The sequence below is a fragment of the Gavialis gangeticus genome, unplaced genomic scaffold (genome assembly GCF_001723915.1).
Source record: "Gavialis gangeticus isolate Ggan-Ray unplaced genomic scaffold, GavGan_comp1, whole genome shotgun sequence".
NCBI classification, from domain to species: Eukaryota; Metazoa; Chordata; order Crocodylia; family Gavialidae; genus Gavialis; species Gavialis gangeticus.
The window spans coordinates 42,544,918-42,568,961 of record NW_017729025.1 but is presented as its reverse complement, the minus strand read 5'-3'; the positions used below and the strand labels follow the sequence as shown (position 1 = coordinate 42,568,961).

The 24,044-nt window shown below is 42.1% G+C and overlaps 1 protein-coding gene across 3 annotated transcripts in view; it reads left to right on the top strand.

Annotated features, from left to right (window-relative positions):
• SPATA7 (spermatogenesis associated 7) overlaps nt 1-22,151 on the top strand; it is a 72,065-nt gene extending 49,914 nt beyond the window's left edge. For 2 of the 3 annotated variants that reach the window (XM_019518688.1, XM_019518687.1), the window contains 7 exons: nt 8,829-9,310; nt 12,453-12,516; nt 15,174-15,244; nt 16,767-16,820; nt 18,280-18,357; nt 19,725-19,782; nt 20,483-22,151. In XM_019518688.1, the coding sequence (XP_019374233.1) occupies nt 8,829-9,310; nt 12,453-12,516; nt 15,174-15,244; nt 16,767-16,820; nt 18,280-18,357; nt 19,725-19,782; nt 20,483-20,971 (1,296 nt within the window). In that variant the 3' untranslated portion in view covers nt 20,972-22,151. The remainder of the gene's footprint in view (nt 1-8,828; nt 9,311-12,452; nt 12,517-15,173; nt 15,245-16,766; nt 16,821-18,279; nt 18,358-19,724; nt 19,783-20,482) is intronic. The other variant, XM_019518689.1, reaches the window with a different exon arrangement.
• The last annotated feature ends 1,893 nt before the right edge of the window (nt 22,152-24,044 follow it).

The following is a 24,044-nucleotide window of genomic DNA, read 5'->3' as shown; positions in this document are numbered from 1 at the left end:
TATATATATATATATATATATATATAATCACCTGTAATTCTGGCAAGGTGAATGTCTGGATGGATTTATCTGCCAAAAATGTGCTAATCAGCTTTGATTTATGCACCTGACTTTCTATTTTTTAACAGCTTCATTCATTAGTATTCACTTCTCATACATACTGGTTAGTCCGGTGTTCTTTTTTTCCTCATTTTTCACTCTTTCTTGTGATTGCATTTATTATTATTTAAGGCTGTAGTAGGACACAGATGTATCAGTCTCAACTGGTGCTCTGTTGTGTGTGTTGTACAAACACAAAGGTAAAAGTCATCATTCCCCCTAAGAGCTGTATTGTATGCTGTTGAATGTGCTCATACCTCTAATAGTCTATTCAGCATGTCATCTTACATATAGAGCCAACTACATGAAGGAATAAATACAGTATTATTTGCTCCAGAATGACCCACTACTAGATTGTTTTTGTGTAAAAACTGTCATTCAAAATTAACCATTCATAGGCTGAAATTTGCAACTACAAGTTCTTTCGATGTAATGGCTACAATTAGAACAGTAATATTCATGGGCGACTGGTGCCTCCTGAGTCTGGGGTGGGGCACCAGATCACTGACTGGGGCGGGAGGGTCCCCCCAGTGGCCACTTATCAACCAGGGGGGGAGGGGGTCCTCCAGCGGCCGATTGCGAAGCCCAAAATCACCAGCAGCAAAACCGGAAGTGCACTTCTGCTGGCACTTCTGGTTTTGCAGCTGGCATTTCCAGGGGGTGCACAGCCAATCTCAGGGGGTGCATGTGCACCTGCGTGCACCCCCTACACATCACCAGTGATAATACTACATGCTTCATTCTTTAAAAAGTTACTGTGGTGACGGAATTTCAAAACTCCAGCTTCTGTTACACCTACACACAGATTCTTTGTCTTACTTTTTACTAAACTGAGGGTGCATCTACAAGTTCAATTAATTTGAAGCAATAAATTCTGGTTCATATTATGCCAGAGTTTATTGCTCCCAGGCACCACATTTGAATGTGTGCCTAGGACCACAGCACACTGAGGTGGATTGGAGCAGCTCTGGCTGATAGGGGGCTCACAGGTCAGCCTGCCAACCTGACGAGGTGCTTCAGTGCAGGGCTAGCTGGCAGGCAGCCCCTGCACTGAAGCTCCCTCTTTCCCCAGCCAGCCCCATCAGTATCTACACATGCATTGCTGCACAGTAAATAACTCCACTGTAGGACAATACTTGTATTTAAAAGTACTTTCCTACAGCAGAGTTTATTAGTTTACGGCAGCCTAACAGGGCCACACATGTAGATGGGGAGACTTTACTGCAGAGTTAATTAGGCAGCTCCACAGTGTCTTATAGATATGCCTAGGGTGACCTTAGAAAGCACTTAAATCAGCATGATAAAAATGTTTAACAGTGTCTGTCACTCGAAGGTGTCAGATGTTTCCTGGCACGTAGAAGAGGAGATAAATGGGGTAACACCACGTAGGGCATTGGATGGGATACATAGGGCAAACAATTGACAAAGTAACAGTAAACATAACTTAGAGCAGTCTTAGGTTAAATCCCTGTTCTAGGTGAGGACAAGGATCAGGGAAAGCATAAAAATAGATTAGACTCACCTTTTGCTCTCATCATACATAACAAATGAGAGCAATTGGAAAAGAAAATCAGAAGAGCAGTTTATTAATTTTCATGGAGGGCAGTATTTCCCAGTGTAACATTGTGATTCTTCAAGTAGGTAAGACAGAGCTTTCCCCCATCCTCCACTTCAGTAAAACCTGGTATTAGATAGCATTTGCAGCATTTCTAAGGTTTCTAGAGCCAACCTATTTCATGATAGCTGTGCAAAGTGTCTGATACGCAGGAAGCTTTGTGGCTTGTTTTGTAGAGTCATGGTTATTCAATAGCAGCCTCTGTGTTACAGATTCTTTTGTTTCTGAAGAACCAACAATCTAATACTGTTTTAGCAGCTAAGTGACTTCTTTTTTTTTAAATTATAGTTGTAGGTTAGAGTCTAAATATGATTCCAGAGGAGAGAAATCCCAGAGAAATTACTTTTTTTTTTTTTTGGACCTGAGATTTTCTATAAATCTTACCAATTTCTTCAGTCTATGGTGACCCAAAAGCTGTCAGGAATGATAGCTTCCTTCATTTTTACCTTCAAATGGCATTCATAACAACAACTTACTTATATGGTACCTAGGCAAACAAGGTTCTTTGGGTGAATCTGATATCTTTTATTAGACCAACTTAAATCATTGGAAAAAAAATTTCTTAGCAAGCTTTCCGGTCTAAAATCCCTTCATCAGGCTGAGGAAGCCTCTGCAGTTGGTGTGTGTTCTTCCTGGATAGAATGAATAGAAGAACACACACCGACCTCAGAGGCTTCTTCAGCCTGACAAAAGGTTTTTAAACCTGAAAGCTTGCTAAGAAAATTTTTTTCCAATGATTTAAGGTGGTCTAATAAAAGATATCAGATTCACCCAGAGAACCTTGTCTGCTTAGGTCTTTAGACCAACATGGCTACAGCCTACACCCCTGTTATATGGCATGTTCATCCCAGAAGTTCCCAAAATACCATACAGTCCATATGCACAGAGCACCACTGAAATGTAGCCATCCCTGGGGTAGATAACTGCAACCAGGAGGACAGTATAGTAGCACATAACACATCCACAAATGCTTACATTTGTGACAGTTATTACAGTATCTTTTAAGCTGTCATGAAAGATCCACTTCTTTTGAACTGCATGAAACTTTGTGTATCCACCTCTGAAGGGTCTGATTTTATCCTGCTATGAGTCAAATTTGTGATGCAAGCAAGATGAGATACTTCAGATCCAATGCTCAGACCATCCTATTCATGGGTGCTTCTGACTGGTAATAGAAAATTTCAGGATACACAGCCATGCCAAAAGCCAACCTAGATTCCTGGGTTATTTTTTTAACTCTCCCCTTACCATGACTCCCAAAAAGTAAATCACAGCCAATTTTAAGTTACAATAGGGTAAAGAAACAATTGTCTTGGTTCACCTTTGATTTTGGTGGTGTGATAAGAAGCGACTCTGCAAAAGTCAGGAAAGTTACACTGACATATAAAAGCCATGTAGGATGGAGACCCAGTACATTTCTCTTTCTTATTGTTGCAACTTTTTGTTTCAAAAAGGGATGGCAGAAAATGGCTGGTCACTTTCACTATGTAGCATGTGTTTTTGCTACATTTTGGAAAAAGTAAAATAGCAGGTGTAACCATTTTGAAACGTGCTAGTGTGCAAGAAATAGATACTAGAAATGCTTTTAATTTTTAAATTCTGTTAATTCCAGATGCACTATATGTGCATATATAGCTAGATCAACTGGCTTGAAACATTTATTTATATTGACATTAACATTCTTAGGATATATTATATTCAAATTAGCATTGTCTAAGCGAAATACATGGTCTCCTAAGGAAACACAGATACCTCTTAAATAGCACCCCTACATATATGGCAAATACAAACATTGAAAACAAGGTGACCTCCACTACATAATTAAAACTAATTTTTCTTTGCTGGGCAGAGTTAAAATCTCTCATGCAGTCCCAAATGGAATGTTTGCAATTCTTTCTCTGTAATGGCAAAAGTGTTGCTACTTTCATTTTCTTCTTTAGATAAATCTCCAATGGTAAGTTGTGTCATAACAAAACCAGATAATATATGCATTTACAGTTTGATTGCTTATACAGAAAGAACAGTTTAAATTTCCAAATCTGTTGGTTGCACACAGGCTGTGTCTACACTAGACGCTGACTACTTAGTAGCCTGTGACTACTGCGCAGTAGTGTCAGATGGCAGAAAGTATGACACAACACTACTACACAGCAGTCTCAGGCTAGTGCATGGTTAGTGTCACAAAAAAGTCATTTGGCAGTGCTACTGCAGAGAAACTCCAGTTACTGCAGTCATACAAGTACTAAATGACTGTGCAGTAATGACTGTGCAGTTGGCATCTCATGTAGATGCGCGTGGCCACTTAATGGCAGAGTTTAGAGCTTCCTTTTATTTCAGCTGACACCCCTTGCACCATGAAATTGGTGAGCTAGTTCCTGGTCCCTGAGGGAATGTCTTTGCACCTCCTTGACAGTACTAAGGAACCTTAAAACTGTCATGTTTGGAGAACTGCAAATTGCCCCAGTTGCAGGGGAGGGGGTTTCTCTAGGAAGATAATCTCAGGTGTGTCTATAGTATTGCACTGGTCCAGCAATCCCTGACAGGTGTAAGAATTTGGCCCCAGCAGCCCCAGAAATAGGGAGAGAGAAAAAATGGGATGCTGCCATCTTTATTTTTTTTATTCCCCTTTAATTTGTGCCAGATTCAAGGACTAGGTCCCACTGGATTTTCATGAGGTATAATCAGTGGAGTAATTGGTCCATAACCCATAACAACCAAAGAAATAGTATTTATTTTAGATACTACTTCAGAGTTCCCACTTGTCAAAGGTTACCATAGGCTCCCAAAGTATGATTTACTGTGTGGCTTCATGCCTTATTTTCATAGATTCATAGAAAATTTGGGTTGGAAGGGACCTCAGGAGGTCATCTAGTCCAATCCTGTGCTCAAAGCAGGACCATTGCCAACTAGATCATCCCAGCCAAGGCTTTTTCTAGCTGGGTCTTAAAAACCTCCCAGGGTGGAGAAACCACAACCTCTCTGAGTAACAAGTTCCCAGTGCTTTACTTTATTTTGAGAAAGTAGAGCACAGAAGTGCCTATACCAGTTGTTTTTATAACTGGTAGACAATTTGCAATTTGCTTTCAAAAACATTCAAATAGGTGGGTTCCAAAACATTCCAGTGTTATCTGTTTTCCATAGTACTGAACTACAGCTGCAACTATTTTACATTCAAACAATCACTCTGGTAAACCTTATTATGCTGCCTGCTAACACAGGCATTTGTTTGGTATTGTTATTGCAGGTTATCAATTCAGCACTTAATTGTGCTGCAGCAATACAATGAAGTTGGCTCGCATGAAACACCATCAACAAGGGTTTATTTAATTTCTACTAACTGTAAAAACATTAGCTCTTTGCCTTAGTCATTGGCATGTAAACACATTTCAAATATTTTCTCTCACTAGACTACTTGTACCTTCTTTATTAAATTCAGAGAAAAGAGGAAAGAGGGAATATGGGGAAGAGGTATTATATGAGCATAGTGTGGGCTGTGATTTATTTTTGATGGTATTCCTTGTTTGGGTTTTTTTTAAATACATTTTAAGTGGTGTTATTAATGTGTTGCAGTAGCAATGTTGATTACCTGAAGTTTTAACCTAAAATGCCATGCAGTCTTGAGATTTCAGCATGGATCAGTCTTGAGATATCAGCAAGGATATCATGAAAAAATGAAGTAAACCAAGGATTTTACCTTTTACTGAAGGCAAACGCAGATTTCTCATTTTACTAGAGAAACCTGTGGATTTTGCAGTTTTGCAATAAACTCTCTGCAGGCTGGCAGAGTTGCAGCCTGCAAGGGGCTGGGAGGGAGTGGGAGGAGGGCAATCAGGCAGGGGGCACCATGTGCATGTACACACACATGGCCCAGGCAGCCTGGAGAGCAGCTCCTGCCAGTAAGTGTGGGGGTGGGGAGGGGATTGAGGTCCCCAAAATGAGGAGGGACAGAGTTGGACAGAGCTGGGTCTGGGTCTGGGGCTGCTGCCCAGGTGGGTGAGGTGTGGGGCCTGTGGCTGCAATACACAGCTGCAGGGCCCCAGCTGGGAGTGGGATGGGGCCATGGGAGGCTCATCTGGGGGGTGGGAGAGTGGGAGAGTGGAGCTGGCTCCCCACTGCAGCAGTCACTGCCAGGGAGAACCCATGCCCCGAGATCTGTGTGCAGGTAGGGGGCAGGGCAGATGAGAGCTTGGACTCCTGCCCTGCTGCCCTCCCTTGGGGCCTCCGCAGCCTGGCGGGCATGACCCAGCACTGCAGGGAAGAGTGTGGCCGTTCAGGAAAGCTGAAAGCTCCACAGTGACTTGGTGATGCATCCCCTGCACATGCGGCGTCTTTGAGGGGCACAACCCCATGCCACTGCCCTCACTGCAGCTGCTTATGCAGGGGATGCATCTCCAAGGCAGCGCGGAGCTCAAGAGGTTTCCTGTGTGGCCCTGCTCTGCCCTGCAGTGTTGGGTCACACCCACTGGGCTGCAGACACCCCAGGGGAGGGCAGCAGGGCAGAAGCCCACAGCGTGCAGCCTATACCCACCCTGTGCACATATCTGGGGGGCACAGATCCCTCCTGCCCCCCAGGAGTGCAAGCTGGAGTGGTGAGCTGTCCTCCCCACCCCCAGCCCGCAGCAGGGTGGAATTGGGCTCTGCTCAGCTGCAGTAGCCACTGCCTCCTGCTGGGGGCAGAGGGCCGTGGATGCAGGTCCCTTGCCCCGTAGCCCTGACAGCTGGGGGGCCCCTCCAGCTGGGATGGGGATCAGGGGCTGTGGGTGGGGGGTAAGGGGCACAAGCAGTACCAGGAGGCTGTGGGGGGCGGGAGGGAGTGAGAGGCACAAGCAGGGCTAGGGGAGAACTGGCGGGGGTAATTTTAATCACAGATTTTGTGGGGTTTGTTAGAGAATTTGAGATTTTTTATCAGAGAACTTGCGATTTTTTTTTAATCAAGGAAAACCAGGATTCCTGGGTAGCAGAGACACAAAGATTAATTAATAGCACTGTTATTGGGAAATAATGCAACATTATTTATAGAGCAGAAAGTCACATTGCCTAGAGCAGGATTACCAAACTGTAGTACGCATACCCCACAGGGTGCACCAGGTATCTTGGGGGGAGGGGAGGGAATGCGAAAGAAATTGTGTAATGGCGGATTTAATTTTCATTATAATAATAATTGGCATTTAAAGAGGTAAAATATAAAATGTATACTGGTAGGGATACGCAGGCAGCTTCTAAATTTGGAAGGGGGTATGCAATAAGGAAACCTCTGGCCTAGAACTTTAAAAAATGCTGTTGTTTGGGGAAGGCAAAAGCAGGAGGTGTACCATGGGGAGCCATTCTACTTTTAGGAACAGTTTGGTTTATTCTAGTTCTAATGTTTGTGATTCTCTGATGTGAATCATGTATCTTAATAGTTGCCAGACTGCACACTACAGCAGACAAAATGTTCAGGAATTTGCTCATTCTTGTTCATTTTCAGTGGGAGACTAGAAGCGTCTCATGCATATCTGGAGATTATTCTGCAAAAGGTCCACAGCTACTAACAGCACCTCCCACAATATTAACCTTGTGCCATCAGTTCCTTATGCCATCTTATTAGCAGAGGAAAGTTGCACATCCACCCTTCACTGTGCATTTATCAGCTTATTTTTAATTTATTCTTAAATGTTAATTTTAAATAATGAAGAAACCCAAGAGACCTTAAGTGCCTTCCTCTACTCAAGCAGCACAAAGCAGGCTTAACCGATTGAATCTGCCCTCCTGGCAGATTCTTCCCTCACAAAGCAATTTTCAGCAGCCGTGCCACCCCCACACAGCCCCCAGACAGGGAGCATGGCCAAGATATCTCTAAGCAGTGGCAATACATGGTTGCTGGAATAGTCCTTATCCCTGGCACCTGTCATATATTAGAGCAGTTATCAGGCTACTTCACTTCAAACCAGAAACTAGTCTAGGACTAGGCAGTTTGGAGAAAAGTAGCATAAAGTCATCTTGGTAAATACTCACAAACCTGCTCTGAGCAGAGCTTGTATAAGCCCAGGACCTGTGTTCAAACACTGAAGACTTTATTTTGGAGAGAGCAAAATACTGTCTGTCTGTGTTTAACAACATAGATACTGTCTTGAATTCTGCTACAACACTGGCATGTCACCCAATACAATCCTCTCTTTTATGTTTCAAAGTGACAATACTTCATCTAAACAAACTCTCAGCTGAAATTGTAATAAATACTTTGCATTTTCAGTTAGTTCCTATGCAAATATCAATGAATTGTCTATATATCATTTAGATGGGTGACGATGTTCTTTACTTCCTGCCTTAAGCTCTTGTGTGTGACTGCTGTGCACTGTGACACAGAAACTTCCTGTACTGTATTAGATGTGATGCCATTTTGATGTCAGCCAATATATATAAATTGAGAACCAAAGGCCAGTTATAGCTCTCTGATTCTGTGTCCCAGCCCAAGTTAGTGCTGCTCCCAAGCTGGCCAAATATTTGAGCTGACAGTGGTTCCCTGTGAGCTATCCATTATCTGGAGATAGCTGGAATGGAACATACTCCCATGTGAACGGGCTTTGGGAGGGAGACATTGGGCCAGGTCAGACTGGTTACACACCTGCTGAAGGATTCCCCACTGTAATGAACTACCTAGCAGGGGAATTGCAGGTCATTTCCACTCGCCGTTCTCTGTCCATGCAGCACAAAGGGAGCCAATTTGGTCAGTGAAGGTATTAATTTTTTTTCTTTTGACTTTTTAAAGTATATTCAGCTATTGGACTAAAAAGAAATAAACCTGTGTCTTAATGCACAGGCTAAAATGCTGAAAGTTGGCATCTTTTCAGCCTCTCTGTGGCTATTTTGAGTGTAAAAAGTAACATTTTAAGTGTTAATCTCCATCTTCCAGGCCTTTACTCTTGTAATTCTTTGCCCCTTAGAGGTGACAAAAAATATCAGCTGTAACACTTCTTTGTAACAGATTTAACTTTGCTGAAAGGCAAAATCATTCAGAAAAACACCCCTGCCAGCTTGGTAAAACTGCCATAGGAGCAGCAGAGACCCCCAATGAGCAAAGCTGTTGTCTGCTTGCTTAGTTATTAAATCATGTTTTAACTTTGTGTTTTCCTAGGTTTCCTGTGAAACAGAAGACAATGAGCAGCTATCTCCCCGCACACAAAATTCACAGAAGTATTTATCTAGGTCATTGTCATTTTCAGACAGGCAAGGCCTGGATGTCCCCAGTCCCACAAAATGCGACAGGAAAGATGCTCGGAAAACATCTAATGCCTCTGCGTCTAAGTCAAGTGTCAGTGATTCAAGTCCAATGAGAAAACACACTGAAGTTTCATATAGTTTCTCTGCTGATAGTGTTATGAGCATTGGTCATTCACACAAACAGCAGGAGGCTGAATGCAAACTCTATAGTGGTGATCTCCTAGATAAACATTCAGATCTCTTTACTGACAACCACCAACCATTCACACCGCGCACCTTAAAATCAGAAGCAAAATCTTTCTTGTCAGAGTACAGGTACTACACTCCTGCTAAAAGAAAAAGGAAGAACATTCGCAAGCAGCAGGTGGAAGCAGAAACACAGACTGATGTAAGCAGGTACAGAAATTAAAATTTTCTTTTGAAATAGTGTGGTTTGTTAATCAGACAAGGCTTTTCATAAGGCTAAAAACTACACCAAATTCTGCCCTCTTTTACCCAGTTAGAAATCTAGGAAAATGAAAGTGAGATCCTTTGACTTATTGTTATAAAACTTAGAACAGAACAACTTGGCCTGCTCTTTTTAAGAACCTCCAAGATTCATTCCATTTTGCCTCATAGATCTTGGGCCTGATTCTTTACTGCCTTGTATCCTGTGTTGTGATTTATACCAATACAATTTAGGTTTGAAACGCTACCACATCCAAAGTGCATTGTACTTGAGGGAATTTGGATTGGTGTAAATAGCAGCATGTGTTGCTAGGAAATCAAGGAGCATGCCCTGTGTCTTTGCCCTCCTGGTCCTCTCTCTCTGATATGTACCAGTGTTGGTGGCACACAAACCTTCCACTCGGCAGCTCCTGCCATCTCAAGCAATTCTCTAATTCTCTGGTTCCTTTTTTTAAAATCTTATAAAGGGATTCAAAGATGCCTTTTCTGTCCTTTTTTTTAATCTTATAAAGTGATCCAAAAATGCCTTTTCTCTCCTTGAATATATCTTTTCATTGCCCTTTTAAAAACAAGACACAATAAAAAATGTGAATCTGTGTTGTAGTTAAATTATTTAGGCTATAATTGGTATGAAGCATTATATACAAAATCAATTGCCGTTGCCTATGTTGTGTTCTTTCCAAAGTAATAATCCCTTACTGTCTTAGGGTCCCAGTCTCTTCAGTGCCTGTATCCCTAACTCTCCTTTTTTTCCTTTCTCTCTCTCTTTGAATAATTTTTTTCTCATGTATCAGATCACTCTTAAGAAGATGGTTACTGGGAGATCTACTATCTTTTGAGGGAATAGAGAATAATCACAGGGTGCCAGTCATGGGAGGGGGTGAATGGCTCAGCTCCCACTAAAGTTCATAGGAGTGCTAAGAGTGCCATAATGTCATGGCTGAATGCATAGAGTTGAATTTGGAGCAGTGACTTCAGCACTCCTGAAACCACTTGGCAGAGAATCAAAAGTAGGAATGTAATTTTCCAACACCTGGGAAGATCTCAGCTGTTGCCTGCAGTCCAGCTGATTAAACTAGGGCACCAGATCTGAAATCCGAGCTTACCTAGTGGGTGTAATTTAAATGATTTAACAGTCACATTTGCAAGATACTCTATGAGCCCTTCTTCTTTCCATCTCTTCTGTTAACTTTATCACTCTCTTATGACACAGGCTGTGATCAAAGTACTGTGGCCTATTAGGGGAGAATGGGCATTTTAACATCCATTTAAAATAAACATCCATTTCTCTCACTTGTCTGTAGCAAAAAGGCAGATAAAAGAAACTTTAAAGCAATTGTATTTATACAGTGTTCTAAATTTGTCAGAAAACATCATTTTTGTTTCTAATACATGAATTTTGGATGCTTCAACCTAATCATTTAAAGTATAATTCTTAAGCTTCTTAGCCTTCTGTGAACATTTTTGAGCATTTCTACCGGATTTTCATTTTACTTTTTCCTTGTTAAATTAAAATTTGAAGTTTTTGATCAAGAAGGGCAATGTATTAGGCAAAATGAACTCTCCAGGCTGTTTTTTCCCCTATTTTTCTTTTTTTTTAATCTAAACGCCAAGCTGCAGCATTTCTATTTTCTTTTTTACTGCATTTTCCTCCGCTGGAAGGGAGTTGAGGCTTGCTTCTTTTATTCTGTAGATTTTATGAGACTGACTGGGTGTGTCTACATGTGCATTAAAGTGCTTTTTTTAATGTACATTAACTTAAGTACCTCCAATGTGAGGTACTAAAGAAATGCACATTAGACTGCATTAATGCGCAGTAATGAATGCATGTGGTTTTTAAGTGATGCTTAATGCACAGTAGCCTATTTTACTGCGTATTAGCATAATCACTTGTTTTTTTACATGATGCTTTAATGCACAGTAAAATAGGCTGCTGTGCATTAAAGCACATATGTAGACATGCCCACAGAGTGATAACTTAGAAAGTTGCATATTTCTACCATTGACTTGCTGAGCATGAATCCTACACATCACCCCTGATGTGTTTTATGTTGAAGTATAGGATAGTTTCCACTTCCAACTATTCTGAATGTTCTGTTTACTAGGCCTGTGTGAATAGGGAAGTATTCGATTTGGATTCGGATTTAGCCAATTTGGAGGACAGTGATTCGATTTGGTGATTCGAATGACTGTCCCCATTCGATTTGGCTGAATCAGAATTGGAGATCTGGGGCTGATTCAGAGATACAGATCTACTGGGAACCCAGGCAGGGGGAGCCGCGGAAGAAGCCCCCATGGCTGCCCTGCCCAACCACAGCCCCAGCCCCCACCCGGCCCCAGCCTTCCTGCTCTTAAACAAAAAAAAGCCCCGTGCTCACCTGGTGCAGCAGGAGCTGTGGGGGCTCTGGGACCTCCTGGCAGACCCCCCCCACCATGCAGACCTCACACCCCAGTTTAAAGTGCCAGGAGGCTCAGGTTGGGTGGGGGATGGGGCCGGGAAGGGCAGCCATGGGGGCTTCTCTTGGTGGCTCCCCCTGCCTAGGGAGAGGCAGGCACAGCCGGAGAAGCCAGGGGAGAACCTTCAGCTACCCGACTATGCCTGCCTCTCTGTGATGGATCGAAATCTCTGAATCTTTTCTGAATCGATTCAGAGGCTTCAGATTCAATTTGGACTTTTTAATGGGTCTCCCGATTTGATTCGGATTCAGAGATTAGGCTGCTGAATCAGGCCAAATTCTGGATCGAATCAGCGACTGCAGCTTTGCATGTCCTACTATTTACCCTCAGTAACTATCCAGTCAGGAGATGGATTTGGATGATCTAAAAATGACTTTATTGCCTTAAATGTTGGCAAACTGAAAACTGACAATCACTTGCTTTTCATATGTGAGTAGCAGCCATGGCACATATTTTCAAAGCTGTCAGAGGGATATGAATGTCCAGTTCCCTTTAAAATTGATGGACATTAAGTGTTCCTATCCCCAAGGTGACTTTAAAAAATCCAAGCCTATGTTATGGAAAGTAGACTCTTGGCCTATGATGTCCATATATTGTGAGCAGTCTGTCTAATATTTATTTTTTAACTTTGTAGTTTTCAATCTGAGTCCAAAGCATCTGAGAGAAAAGTTACTGACTTCCAAAAGATCATAACACAGGTAATAAAAAAGTGTATTTATCAATCATCTAGATGTTTAAAAAACATCCTTCAGCATGGTAGCAGAGCACGTATTTCATCTGTCACTGCAGCTTAGAGCAAAATCCAGTTACACCCTCGCCCGTTCCACCGGGGTCTGACCAGCCAGTTGGTCCTGCCATGTGTCCTCAGTTCCAATCAAACAACCAACAAAAGACCAAAAAGAAAACAAGAAAACAGAGAAGGCTGTCCTGGCCTGTGTCAGTGTTCCTGCTGTTTGCAGCCAATATCTAAACCAAAACTGATCTTCATGTGGTCAGTCCCTCTTTGGTGGCTGTCTCTCTCAGAGCTCTTGTGGAGGTCACCACTTGTTTTAGCACCTTGAGCCCATCTATAACACCATCTTATTGGTTTGTGCCACTTTTACATGTATTACGGTACCGTGAAAGTCTGTACTGCCCCTCTATTAGGGTTATTATGGTACCACTCTCCCTGCCCGGCTCCGCCAGCTCTTGGCATGTTTTCCAAATGTTTCAGCTAAGGTATAGCTTCTGAAGGACACTCATAACATACGACCACTTAGATTTCTTTTCTTCAACTGTCCTTAGACTGACCAATAGCAGTACAAGCCTTGCATTCCTTTAATAAGGTAATTTTAACTGTGCCACAGGGCCTTACTACTTCTAGGCTTTGCTAAATTTACTAGGCCTTACTTTATACAAGGCCTCACTACATCTTAAACTATCTTTAGGCTTTTAGCAGCAACCTATAGCTTAATAACTAAACAAATACAGAAAAACACTTGGTCTAATCTTCATAGAGCCTTCAGCAAGCACTTTTATCACACAGACATACTTTTCAGCTGCCACAGAGAGTAATAGCAAAATAACAAGAACCTATATCAGGCTTCTCAAGGGACTTCATGGGAGGAATGCTAGTTTAGTGGTTTTCAACCTTTTTCGACTCAAGGCACCCCTCAGAAGACTGAAGGCACCCCTCCATAATTTTTTTTTAAATTAAAGCGGCAACCTGATTTATTTATTACAGTCCTAACCTCCTTGTAGAAGGGGCAGGCAGGGAGATCCTGAGCCTTATTTCCTTACACTTCCTGTGACCCCCTTCAAAGGATCTGGGCACACATGAGAGGTTCAGTTCCTGGCATCCAAAATATGTTAAAGTCAAAATAAGACATGGTGTAATTTAGGTACCTCCTGGGTTAGGAAGCATCTGAGCAGGAATTTTGGATCACAGTTGTAGAGCTTGGTGCCCAGATTCAGCCCATATCCTGCTTTATGCCCTTGAGTCCTCTGCTGGATGTTATTCTAAGGTACTATGCCTGAGCAAGGGTGGTAGAATCTGTCCCTCAGATACAATATGTAGTCTTGTGACAATAACTACAATGGTGTATACATTCATCTCTTATACTGGATAATTCTTACTACCATTTGTATCATGGTATTGATTGATGCTGTTTATGGTGGGGGTTTTATAGCTGAACAAGCTGAATAAATCCTGGTTATCTGGACTTCCCAATAGCACTGCAGTATGTTTATATTTTGGGAGTCTTGAATACATTTTGTTTTATAAAAGTAAAGTGAAATGGACATCTAACCTCCTCCCTGTCTCTTTAATCTCCCTCTCCCTTTGAAGAGATGAAATAATTTCCCTGGCTTCAAATTGTTGTAACCTTTTCCCATCTTGCTCAGTTTTCCCATGGAAGAGCTTGACATGGAATTTAGGTTCCTCATACAGATACTTTAACACACGCTGGATTTCATCCACAGCCAGTACACTGACAAGAAGTCTTTAAACACAAGTCCTGTCAAAGTTAATAGAGTTACTTGCCTGAGTTGGATTTTGCAGGACCCTTTATGTTTCTGATTGTGAATAAAGCAAGTAGTTCTGTCTGTCCTAAGGTGGCTTCATCTGAATTGATTAAAGACAGGTACAGACGTAACTTGAATGCTGTTAAGAAAGCTTTCCTCAAGGTTATCGGAAGATTTTGGTTTTACATTAGACTTTATTTTTCCTGGCTGTTGAGAAAGGGAAAGGAAGCCATATAGTGAGTGTCCTTTTCTGGGTGTCATCATTTAAAATGCATGCAGTAGACAACTTGATCTTCAAGCTGAGTGACTGAAATGATATGCTGTAGGCTAATGGTTACAAGTGCCAAGCCTTATTACTTGACTACCAACATATTTGACTGGCACATTTTTGGGAGTTCATCCTTAGCCTGCTGTTCAGGAGAGATGAGCCATCCACAAATCTCTTGTTTACAACTAGAGTATGAGGTGCTGAGCCGATCTGAGAATTAGGCCCTTAACTGACAGCTGCTTCATTTTACCTCTGACACTCCCTTCGCAAAGGTTTTGTTGGCTATTTGGAAAGTACTCCTGATTATGTACTTTCACCCAAGTGTTCCTGCATTCTTGGGCACATATGCTTTATGCTTATAGTTTTAGACCAAAGTGTTTTTAATAAAATTATATTAAAAATATTGCTAATACATTTTCTGAGCCACATGGTTATATAAGATTTTCACAGTAGAATTATCCCAAGTCTTTGAAGCAGGTGTTTCCTTATGGACATTTTCTTCTCATTCCCTGATCCCTTGTGGTCAATTGTGGTCCTTCTGTGTATTGTTGCTTCAGTAATAAAGGTATTATTTCTGCATTGTAGGCTGAAGATGTGAAGTCTGCAACAGATGAGACTGAGGGAAGAATGGATGCGTTTCAGTATTCTTTATCAAGGTGCATGCAATAGGAAACCAGTTTTGAAACGTTCTTTATTGCTTGTCCTACAGCTGCTTAGGCTTGTTAGCCACAATTGCTGTTTCTCTCTCTGAGTTCCTTCATCTAGCAGAGTGTTTTTGAAGATTAATAATTTTATGCATAACAATATTCACATTTTCCTTATGATAAAGTTCCATTCTGAAGCCAATTGAGTGGGATACTTTTGAAATATATGACTAAATCTGTATGTACTACAGCATCTCTTATCATGGAAATTGCTATGCTGTTGCACCCAGTTTTCCCATGTTTATTGAGCAGTGGTTCCTATTAGGCAGGACTGAGGCTGACAGTGCCAACATTACCCTTAATTCCTATGGACATGTGAACTAAGAGCAAAACTTGAAAACTCAGTATTTCTTTCAGTAAGATGATGGTGGACATTATTGATACAGCTTCACACAAGGACATGGGTGTAGAGTATGTTTCAGAGGAAAAAGGAGCCCAGACATCTTATAATCAAAATTTAATCTCTCTGTCCTGAACCAAGGTCATACGCTGCCAATTTTCCTAGGTCTAGTTTACTACCTCCCTTCAGCAGGGAGTCATGATATTAGATCAGGTGGATAAGACTTGGGCTTTTTTTCCTCCCTTTTGTTCATAGCTATTTTCCCTGCTTTTTTACAATCCTAACTTTGCATCCCTGCCTCAGCTTCACCTGCCTTTTGGCACTATGTCTGCCATAGCTGACAAACTCCTATGTATTACTGCATATACCACACAGCCAGACTCTCAGTCTGCCCTCCTTCATGCTCTGAAGGTTGATATTTTGCTAGGCAAAAACACCAGTTCTGTCAGATGATGATTCTTTATCTACTTGCAATCTTTATAGAGTCTAAAAATAAATATGTACTGCTAGAATCTACCCAGGGTGCCTAAATCCCATGCTCCAGAGTAATATTAGGACTTTTTCCATTCTGAGACACCTTTCATCTTAATGACATGGGTTCTGTCTGCACCACTATTTGATTTTTTACTTTACTGAGGATGGGAAGGAAGATCTCTTCTAGCTTGGAAGTAAGAAATGGAGTTTCCTGACCGAGCAAGCAGTGTTTTTTTAGAGAAGTGAAATGGATGAGGGGCATAACCCTCACTGACTGAGCAAAACTGTCATTATGCAGTAAGATTAATGTTATTTTTGATGTGGCTATCTATGGCTATATGAACAAGGTAAGATAAGTTAGGGTATAGACTTCAGTTACTCCATTTAATGTGAGGTAGTTTACCCCACTTTTACGGAGGGGCAGTCTACCTCCCATATGTCACAAGGAAGACTGTACACATGGACAGGTACTGCAGGGAAGCTAATGGGCTGTAAATTCATCCAGTAGATTAATTCACAGTAACTTGTTCATGTTGTCATGTGCTTTGGTATATGCTTTTGGCAGAGGGGCAGCTCAAGAAAGAGTGTGAATTGCAGGAGAATTAGCTGTTTTTAGGAAATTGCTTAATGCCGTTTTTCACTGTTCTATTTTCTGACTAGGGAGACATCCTCATATTCTGAGCAGTCTTCAGCAAGGATTAAAATCCAGGCTGAGTAAGTATATTTTTGCCTTTCTTTGAGTAGGAATAAACTGGCGCATCACTGAATGTCCTGGAACAGGCATGGTTGCAAACAAAGAAATCAGTTAAACAGTAGCTGAAGTATCATTCACAGAACCAGTTTTCCAGACTAGATCTGTTTTATTGTAGAGATCTAAAGCTCCTGATGCTTATTTCCCATGTTCTTTTCTTGTTATTGACATGCAGCAAGTGTTTCCAGAGAACAGAAGTATAATGTCACAATCACACATCAGATGGGAAACAAGTAGCAGGAACAGAGAAACTTTTCACGATATAGGTTATGTAGTAGGGAATGTTGTGTCTATGTGTTCTTATATACAAGCATGGACTGAATTTACAGGATACCAAAGTTTTAGTGTGAGCAAGCACAAAAGGTTGGCTTTGTTAGGCTGGAATGTGCTAAGAACTAGACAGAAAAAAGAGTCTGGAATGCTAATAAGCAATAAAGGTATTAAACAACAGCAAGAAGATTAATTTGTAACAGCTTTAGCCCAGCAATAAAGGTAAACAAGGCAGGTAGAAAGGAGTTTCTCAGTTTTGGAAAGGTAAAGTAGGTGTATAGGTGAGTGGCAGGCTGGATCTGTCCAGTTTCAGGAAAGCAGACACCCCAAAATATGAGAATGTAGTTGGAAATCTATGGAAATAAAATTGAAGGAGAAAGTTGTTCTTTGCTAGTGTCAGCTAGATCCCAGGAGCCTGGAGCAGCTAGAATTACTCCCTTACTAGCCCAGTTAAAAGTACTCCAACCAAATGCATGTCATTCTAACTGCCTTTCTATATGTTCTGTACAATGCTTCTAGTAAAATTTTATAAAAACCTGATTCAAATAATCTATAGAAAAGTTAAATGTTATTTCATAAAGAAATTTTTACCAGAACTATTGATGGTCTGTCAAATTTCAGCAGTCATCATGATCACTGTTTTTCTTTTAAGCTGAATTCATGCTCTCAGCACCAAACATTTACTTGGTGGAGTTTTTCCCTGATTCAGGAATGGGGGATTTATGTTGAACTGATGCACTTTCCAGAACTGATTTGGATTGCAGCAGAGCTTAGGCAGGAGTGAGATCTTTAGGTAGTCTGGATTTCTTCTGAGCCCAAGTCCAGTGTGTGGAGATCTTCTAATGCCAAAGTGTAGGCAGCAATAAATGCATCTAATAAATCTAGATGTGTAGGTGGTTTTGCAGCTGTTAAGCAAGGTCAGTTACAATCACAGAGGTATCTGAACTTCTAAGGTTTGTTTTAGGCATTTAGAGGTTGATAAGCTTGGGACCTGATGGTCACTGAACTAAGAGATAGTGCCAAGAGCCAAAAATGCATTGATCTTCTTGGAGTTTGTAAATTATTTCCCTGATCAGGTAAAGCTACTTGCTCCACTCTCCTAGATGTCTCTACTTTTATATATTCATAGTGGATTTTCTGTTCTTTGTGCAGAGAGGAAGAACTTCTGTATTTGACTTTCATTGAAGAAGTAACAGATGAAATTCTTAAGCTTGGATTATTTTCCAACAGGTTGGATATCTTTATTTTCAAGTTCACAATTACTGCGTTTGAACAGACCAGATCCTGTAAACTGTGTGAAATGGCACTTGTCTCCAACACTGGTGTGACCTTTTTAGAATAAATGTTAGCATTTAATCTTCTGTTAAATATATTTTAAAAAATATTATTCTCCATCTCTCTATTTGCCCTTCCTTTCCCCTATACAGAGGAACAAAGAGGTGGAGGGCAATTTCTGGGTAATCTGGCCTAATCCCCTGCAATTGTAGGCAACCATGTCATATGGTTCATAAACTGATCAAGCTCTAACATAGAACCATCGTTTTTGTCCCCATGACACCTGGGAGGCTGTGCTGGAATCCCTGTCCTCTGATGGCTTAGAAACCTTCAGCTAATTTCTAACCAAAGCTTATTTGTTCTGTCAGGGTTGGCCTTTAGCTTAAATGGGTCTTCTCCCTACATGTTTACTTTGCTGACATGCAAAGTAATTGCATTGCTCCTAACCCCTCTACACAAAATCAGGCAACATCTGTTAGTCTTTTTGTGCAAAATAAGATCTCTGTTCCCCTTACTTAGACTACTGTCCCTTCCTGCATCTGTTCCAATTTGACTTCATCTTTCTGGAATCTGGGTGACCAAAATTGTATGCAGTATTTCAAGTGTGGTCTTACCAGTGCCTTGTATAATGGCATCAGTACATCCCTATTTCTTCTGGAATATATCACCATATATATCCTAGAATTGCCCTTGCCTTTTTCATAACCATATCACAGGAGTGATTCCTAGTTATGATTAGCTGATCACAAGGCACTGACCTCTTTCTCCTGTATTTTTTTCTAAGTGTTGGGCTTTCAACCAGTAGCACAGATTCCAAAGTGCATGAAATAGCACTTGCTTCCTTCCTTCCGATCTGGTCCTTACTCTTTGGATAAGGTGGAAAAGAAAGGCACAGCTAGTACCAAGAAATAGGGTACTGAGCTGCTTTCCCCTGATTCTGTCTTTGGAGTGTTAGGCTAGTAGTTACTTCTCAGTCTCTGGAAAGGGCAGTACAGAGAACTTTTCACTCAGCTGGAGCAGAAACTAGGTCTCCACTTGCTTTAACTGAGTTGAGGTTAGTTCCAACAGGGTACAGCCTACCAGCCAGTGTTCACATGTATCCTGAAGGTTACTGGCTGTTGCTTTGACGGGCACTTGTTCACGAAGCAACTGTCTAGTAGCATGAAAGCTCAGTATGGGTTTTTCTGTATGTAACTGAGCATAATTAGGGCTATCCAAGCAAGAAAAATCATGAAAATTCTGGAGTTTGGATCTTAACTCTCTAGGCTTGTTTCAAACATTTCCGGAAAATACTGTGACTGAGCTTTGTTTGCTTGTTTTAGAGTATTGGAACGATTGTTTGAGTGTCACATAGAAGAAAATAGGCACCGTTTGGATGAGGTAAGTCCATTCTCGGAGCAGGGTCTGTAACATTCCCCATTTCTGTCAGTGACATCAAAAGGCATTTGATAATGGCAAGCTGGTAAATGTAGCTAGACCACTCAGTGCAGATTCACTAGTAGAATAAAAGATTGTGGATTGGTACTGTGACAGCATGCCACTTAGGTTGCCCACATCATGTATAGTCTCATACCCAGACAGCAGTTATTTCAGGAACTTGATGACAGTTTGCAGCATAGTAATAATAAGAAAAGATTAGGCACTTGCTTTCAAGTATCCTTTCTTTCCTTTAACATTTGGCCAAACCAAACATTCCAATTAGAAAAAGGTCACTAAAATAATTCAGATATTCACAGCAGGTGTTGGCAGTGTTTTCTAGCCAGAGTGACCCAGGCAGACTGGGCCATCTCCACCGCTTCTCCCTGCTGCCCAGCCGCAGCATGGCACAAAGGGAGTTCCCCCTGTACTAAAGCCCTGGGCACCTCCCCTCCATCAAAGCCCCCAGTGCCCAACTGTGGTACAGTACGAGCAGAGCTCCCTGCTGCCAAATGTTGCCAAAGCCACATCTCCATGGGCTGTAATTATTGACCCTTGATTTACAGAATAAAAATCAGCTACAAATTCAATCTTACTCCTGCAAGCAGTTATGGAGGGAGCCATCACTAAACTTAAGCATTATATTTCTTCCTTTAAATTCTAGAACAAAATGCGCCACCTACTGGATGTCCTCAAAGTGGACCTAGGCTGTAGCACAGAGGAGAAATCTGAGAAAGTCAATGGGAATATGGAGGCATTTGATCTGGAAAAGTTTGAAACCATGGATCAGCTTCAAATTACCAGCAAAAATCAAGGGCAAAATAAGATTACAAAGAGCAGTGAGTTCCTGCAAGCCATGGATTTATTATCAAAGGATCCAAACAGATTAAAGCCCCAGTCATATTGTGAAACTCCAGAGGAGATATGTGGCCAGAATGGCTTTTCAAAAGATCTTACTGAAGTAGTGAGCACTGGAACAGATCCTTACTCTTCAGTGAAATCTGAATCTGTCCCAGATATTTCACACTCTTTGGAGCCAACATTAAACTCAACCACTTGTGAGAGTGACTTTGAAACCAATAAGGGACTTGATGATCTTGAAGAAAGCTTTGCAGAGGCCCTTCAAATCTCAAATGACTATGTAGAAGAATAGACCAGAATTAACTGCAAAACAGTAATGCAGACAGTACTGTGGAGAGCCAATGTTTGTCAAATAAATACTAGTGAATCATTAATTTTTATCTTCAACTTTCCTATTCAAATGCTGCTATTAGCCTCACAAGAGGGGTACAAGCATTATCAATCAGGCATTAACTGATCTAGGTACTAACATAAGCTGTAATGGTTTAAAAGTTATTGCTCAAAAAGAATGTTTTTATAATTTAAGCTAAGAGTACAATTTTGGAACTAGCTGCTGACACTGCTAAAATTAGAGTATATATATTTTTAGGTTTATTGAAGATGTAATAATTTATATTATTTATTGTTTATTTATAATAAACGAATGCAGTACCTGCACCATTGTAAACACATTTCTGGTATAACATGCCATCAAGAGCTGAGATCATCATATTTTCAGGAGTTGTTGGGAAGTCTATATCACTTTCCAAGAACAATTTAATGCAGACAAGCATAAAAAAACCCCACAGTGCATAAACCTGTAGGAAGCTTGCAAAGTGAGCACAGACCATTTCATCAACCGTGGGGTGGAGGGGAGGAGGTATCTGCACTTAGAACTCCCTGCCCATTTTTCAAAGTTGTCTTCCTAAGTTCCTACAGGAGATGAGCCTTGCAAATCCAGTTGTCCTCTTAACAATACTGTGAGAATTAATGAGCATTCTGTTAGTAATACATTTTCTGCATAAAAGATGCCTATTCATCTTGAAGTAAAACCTGAATCAAAGAACAATCTATGTATATGCAATCACAACAGCAGACACTCAAGCATAGCCTTTGGATGGCAGCCAGCAGGTAGTGGGTAATCTGTTCTTTTCACAGCCTTCTTCCCTCTCTGTACCCAGTCCTCTTTCCCCTTTGTCTACCTGGCAAAAAGAAGTAGGCCTGCTCTAGTAATAGCAGCCCTGTTTTCACTTAACTTTCTGCCATCTTGCTTGATTAGGAAAGGACATTTTTTGCTAATGGCTCTGCTGTGCTGGGCTGGCTGATGTGCTCTTTATATGCTAGATGTTCATGACTCAACTACTATTTTTGGAGTATGACTACAGCAACTGGTTTTCAAATTGTGCAGCACTACATTGTATAATTCCATTTCTTACACCAAAGGTGGCCTTGACCTAATAGTCTTTTTAAAAAAATAAAATAATGAGAGTTGGGCCCTCACTCAGGAGCAGGCATGTCCATGGCGCTGTACATCAAAGAACAGTTCACATCCTCAATGAGCAGCACTGGGTGAGAGGAGGGGCAGACTGAAGTGCTCTGGGTCAGAATACAAGGGTGTCGGGGGGAAAGGGAGTTAACGGTGGGGGTCTACTACAGACCACCCAACCAGGGAGAAGAGCTAGACCAGGAATTCTCAGGTCAGCTTATGGAGGCAGTTAAGTCAAAGGATGTGGTTATCATGGGTGACCTGAACTATCTGGACATTTGCTGGGAAGAGCAGTCAGCCAGGTCTGACCGCTCACATAGGTTCCTAGCCGTGTTACAGGACTTCCATCTAACCCAGGAGATGCACAGTCCCACCAGGGGAAATGGCTTGTTACACCGGGTCCTGGCCACAAAAGACGACCTGGTGAGGGGACTGCGGGTGCTTGATCACCTGGGTGATAGCAATCATCGCCTATTGGAATTCACCATCCAGCGCAAGGTGGCAAAGGCCTGCAGCAAGACAGCAGCCCTGGACTTCAGGAGGGTGGATTTCATTGACCTAAAGAGACTAGTTGGGGAGGCACTGAGGTTCTGAAGGGGTGGGGAGTTGGGAGTCCAAGAAGAGTGGTCGTTCCTGAAGGAGACGATCCTCCAAGCCCAAAGGGTGGCAATCCCAACACGGATCAAAGGGGGCAAGAGTGCTCAAAAGCCCCCATGGCTCACCAAAAGCATCCAGGAATGTCTCAAAGCTGAGAAGGAGGCACACACCCAATGGAAGGGAGGGGCCATCACCAGGGAGGACTATACCTCCATTGCTCAGGATTGTAGTGGGGCTGTTAGGAAGACCAAGGTGGAGATGGAACTGGGACTAGCTACCCAGATCAAGGATAACAAGAAATCCCTTTTTAAATACATAGGGAGTAAAAAGAAGGTTCTGGGTTATGTGGGGCCTCTGCAGGACATGCTTGGAAATCTGGTGGTCTCACCAGACGACAAAGCTAACCTAATAATTTCTTTGCTTCCATTTTTCTGAGCAGGGACCAAGTCACCCCCCCACCAGGATCCCTGATGGTCCAGGGGAGGTGCAGCCAGGCCCCAGGGTCAGTGAGGACCTAGTCAGGGAACTTCTGGTGGGACTGGATGTGTTCAAATCAGCAGGTCCTGATGATCTCCACCCCAAAGTGCTGAGGGAATTAGCAGAGTTCATTGCGGGACCACTGGCACAGCTTTACAAGCACTCGTGGTGCTCTGGCAAGCTGCCAGAGGACTGGAAAAGGGCCAATGTCCCCATTTTCAAAAAAGGGAGGAAGGAGGACCCAGGAAATTATAGGCCTGTTAGTCTTACCTCGGTCTTGGGGAAGCTCTTTGAGAAAATTATCCAGGTGCACATCTGTGAGGGGCAAGCAGGGGAGTGTATGTTTAGGGGCAACCAACACGGGTTCATTAGAGGCAGGTCCTGTCAGACCAACCTGGTGGCCTTCTATGACCAGGTCACCAAATCCCTGGATGCAGGTCTTGCGGTGGATGTAGTCTTTCTGGACTTTAGGAAGGCCTTCGATACTGTCTCTCTCACCCTATTCTCATTAAAAAATTAGGAGATTGTGGTGCCGATGCCTACACAGTCAGATGGGTCGCCAATTGGCTGGAGGGCCGCACCCAGAGAGTGGTGGTGGACGGGTCATTTTCGACCTGGAGGGATGTGGGCAGTGGGGTCCCCCAGGGCTCGGTTCTCAGGCCCGCACTGTTCAAAATCTTCATCAGCAACTTGGAAAAGGGGGTGAAAAGCACCTTGTTCAAATTCGTAAATGACACTAAGATGTGGGGAGAAGTGGGCACGCTAGAAGGGAGGGACAGGCTGCAACTAGATCTGGACAGGTTACAGGGGTGGGCAGACAAGAACA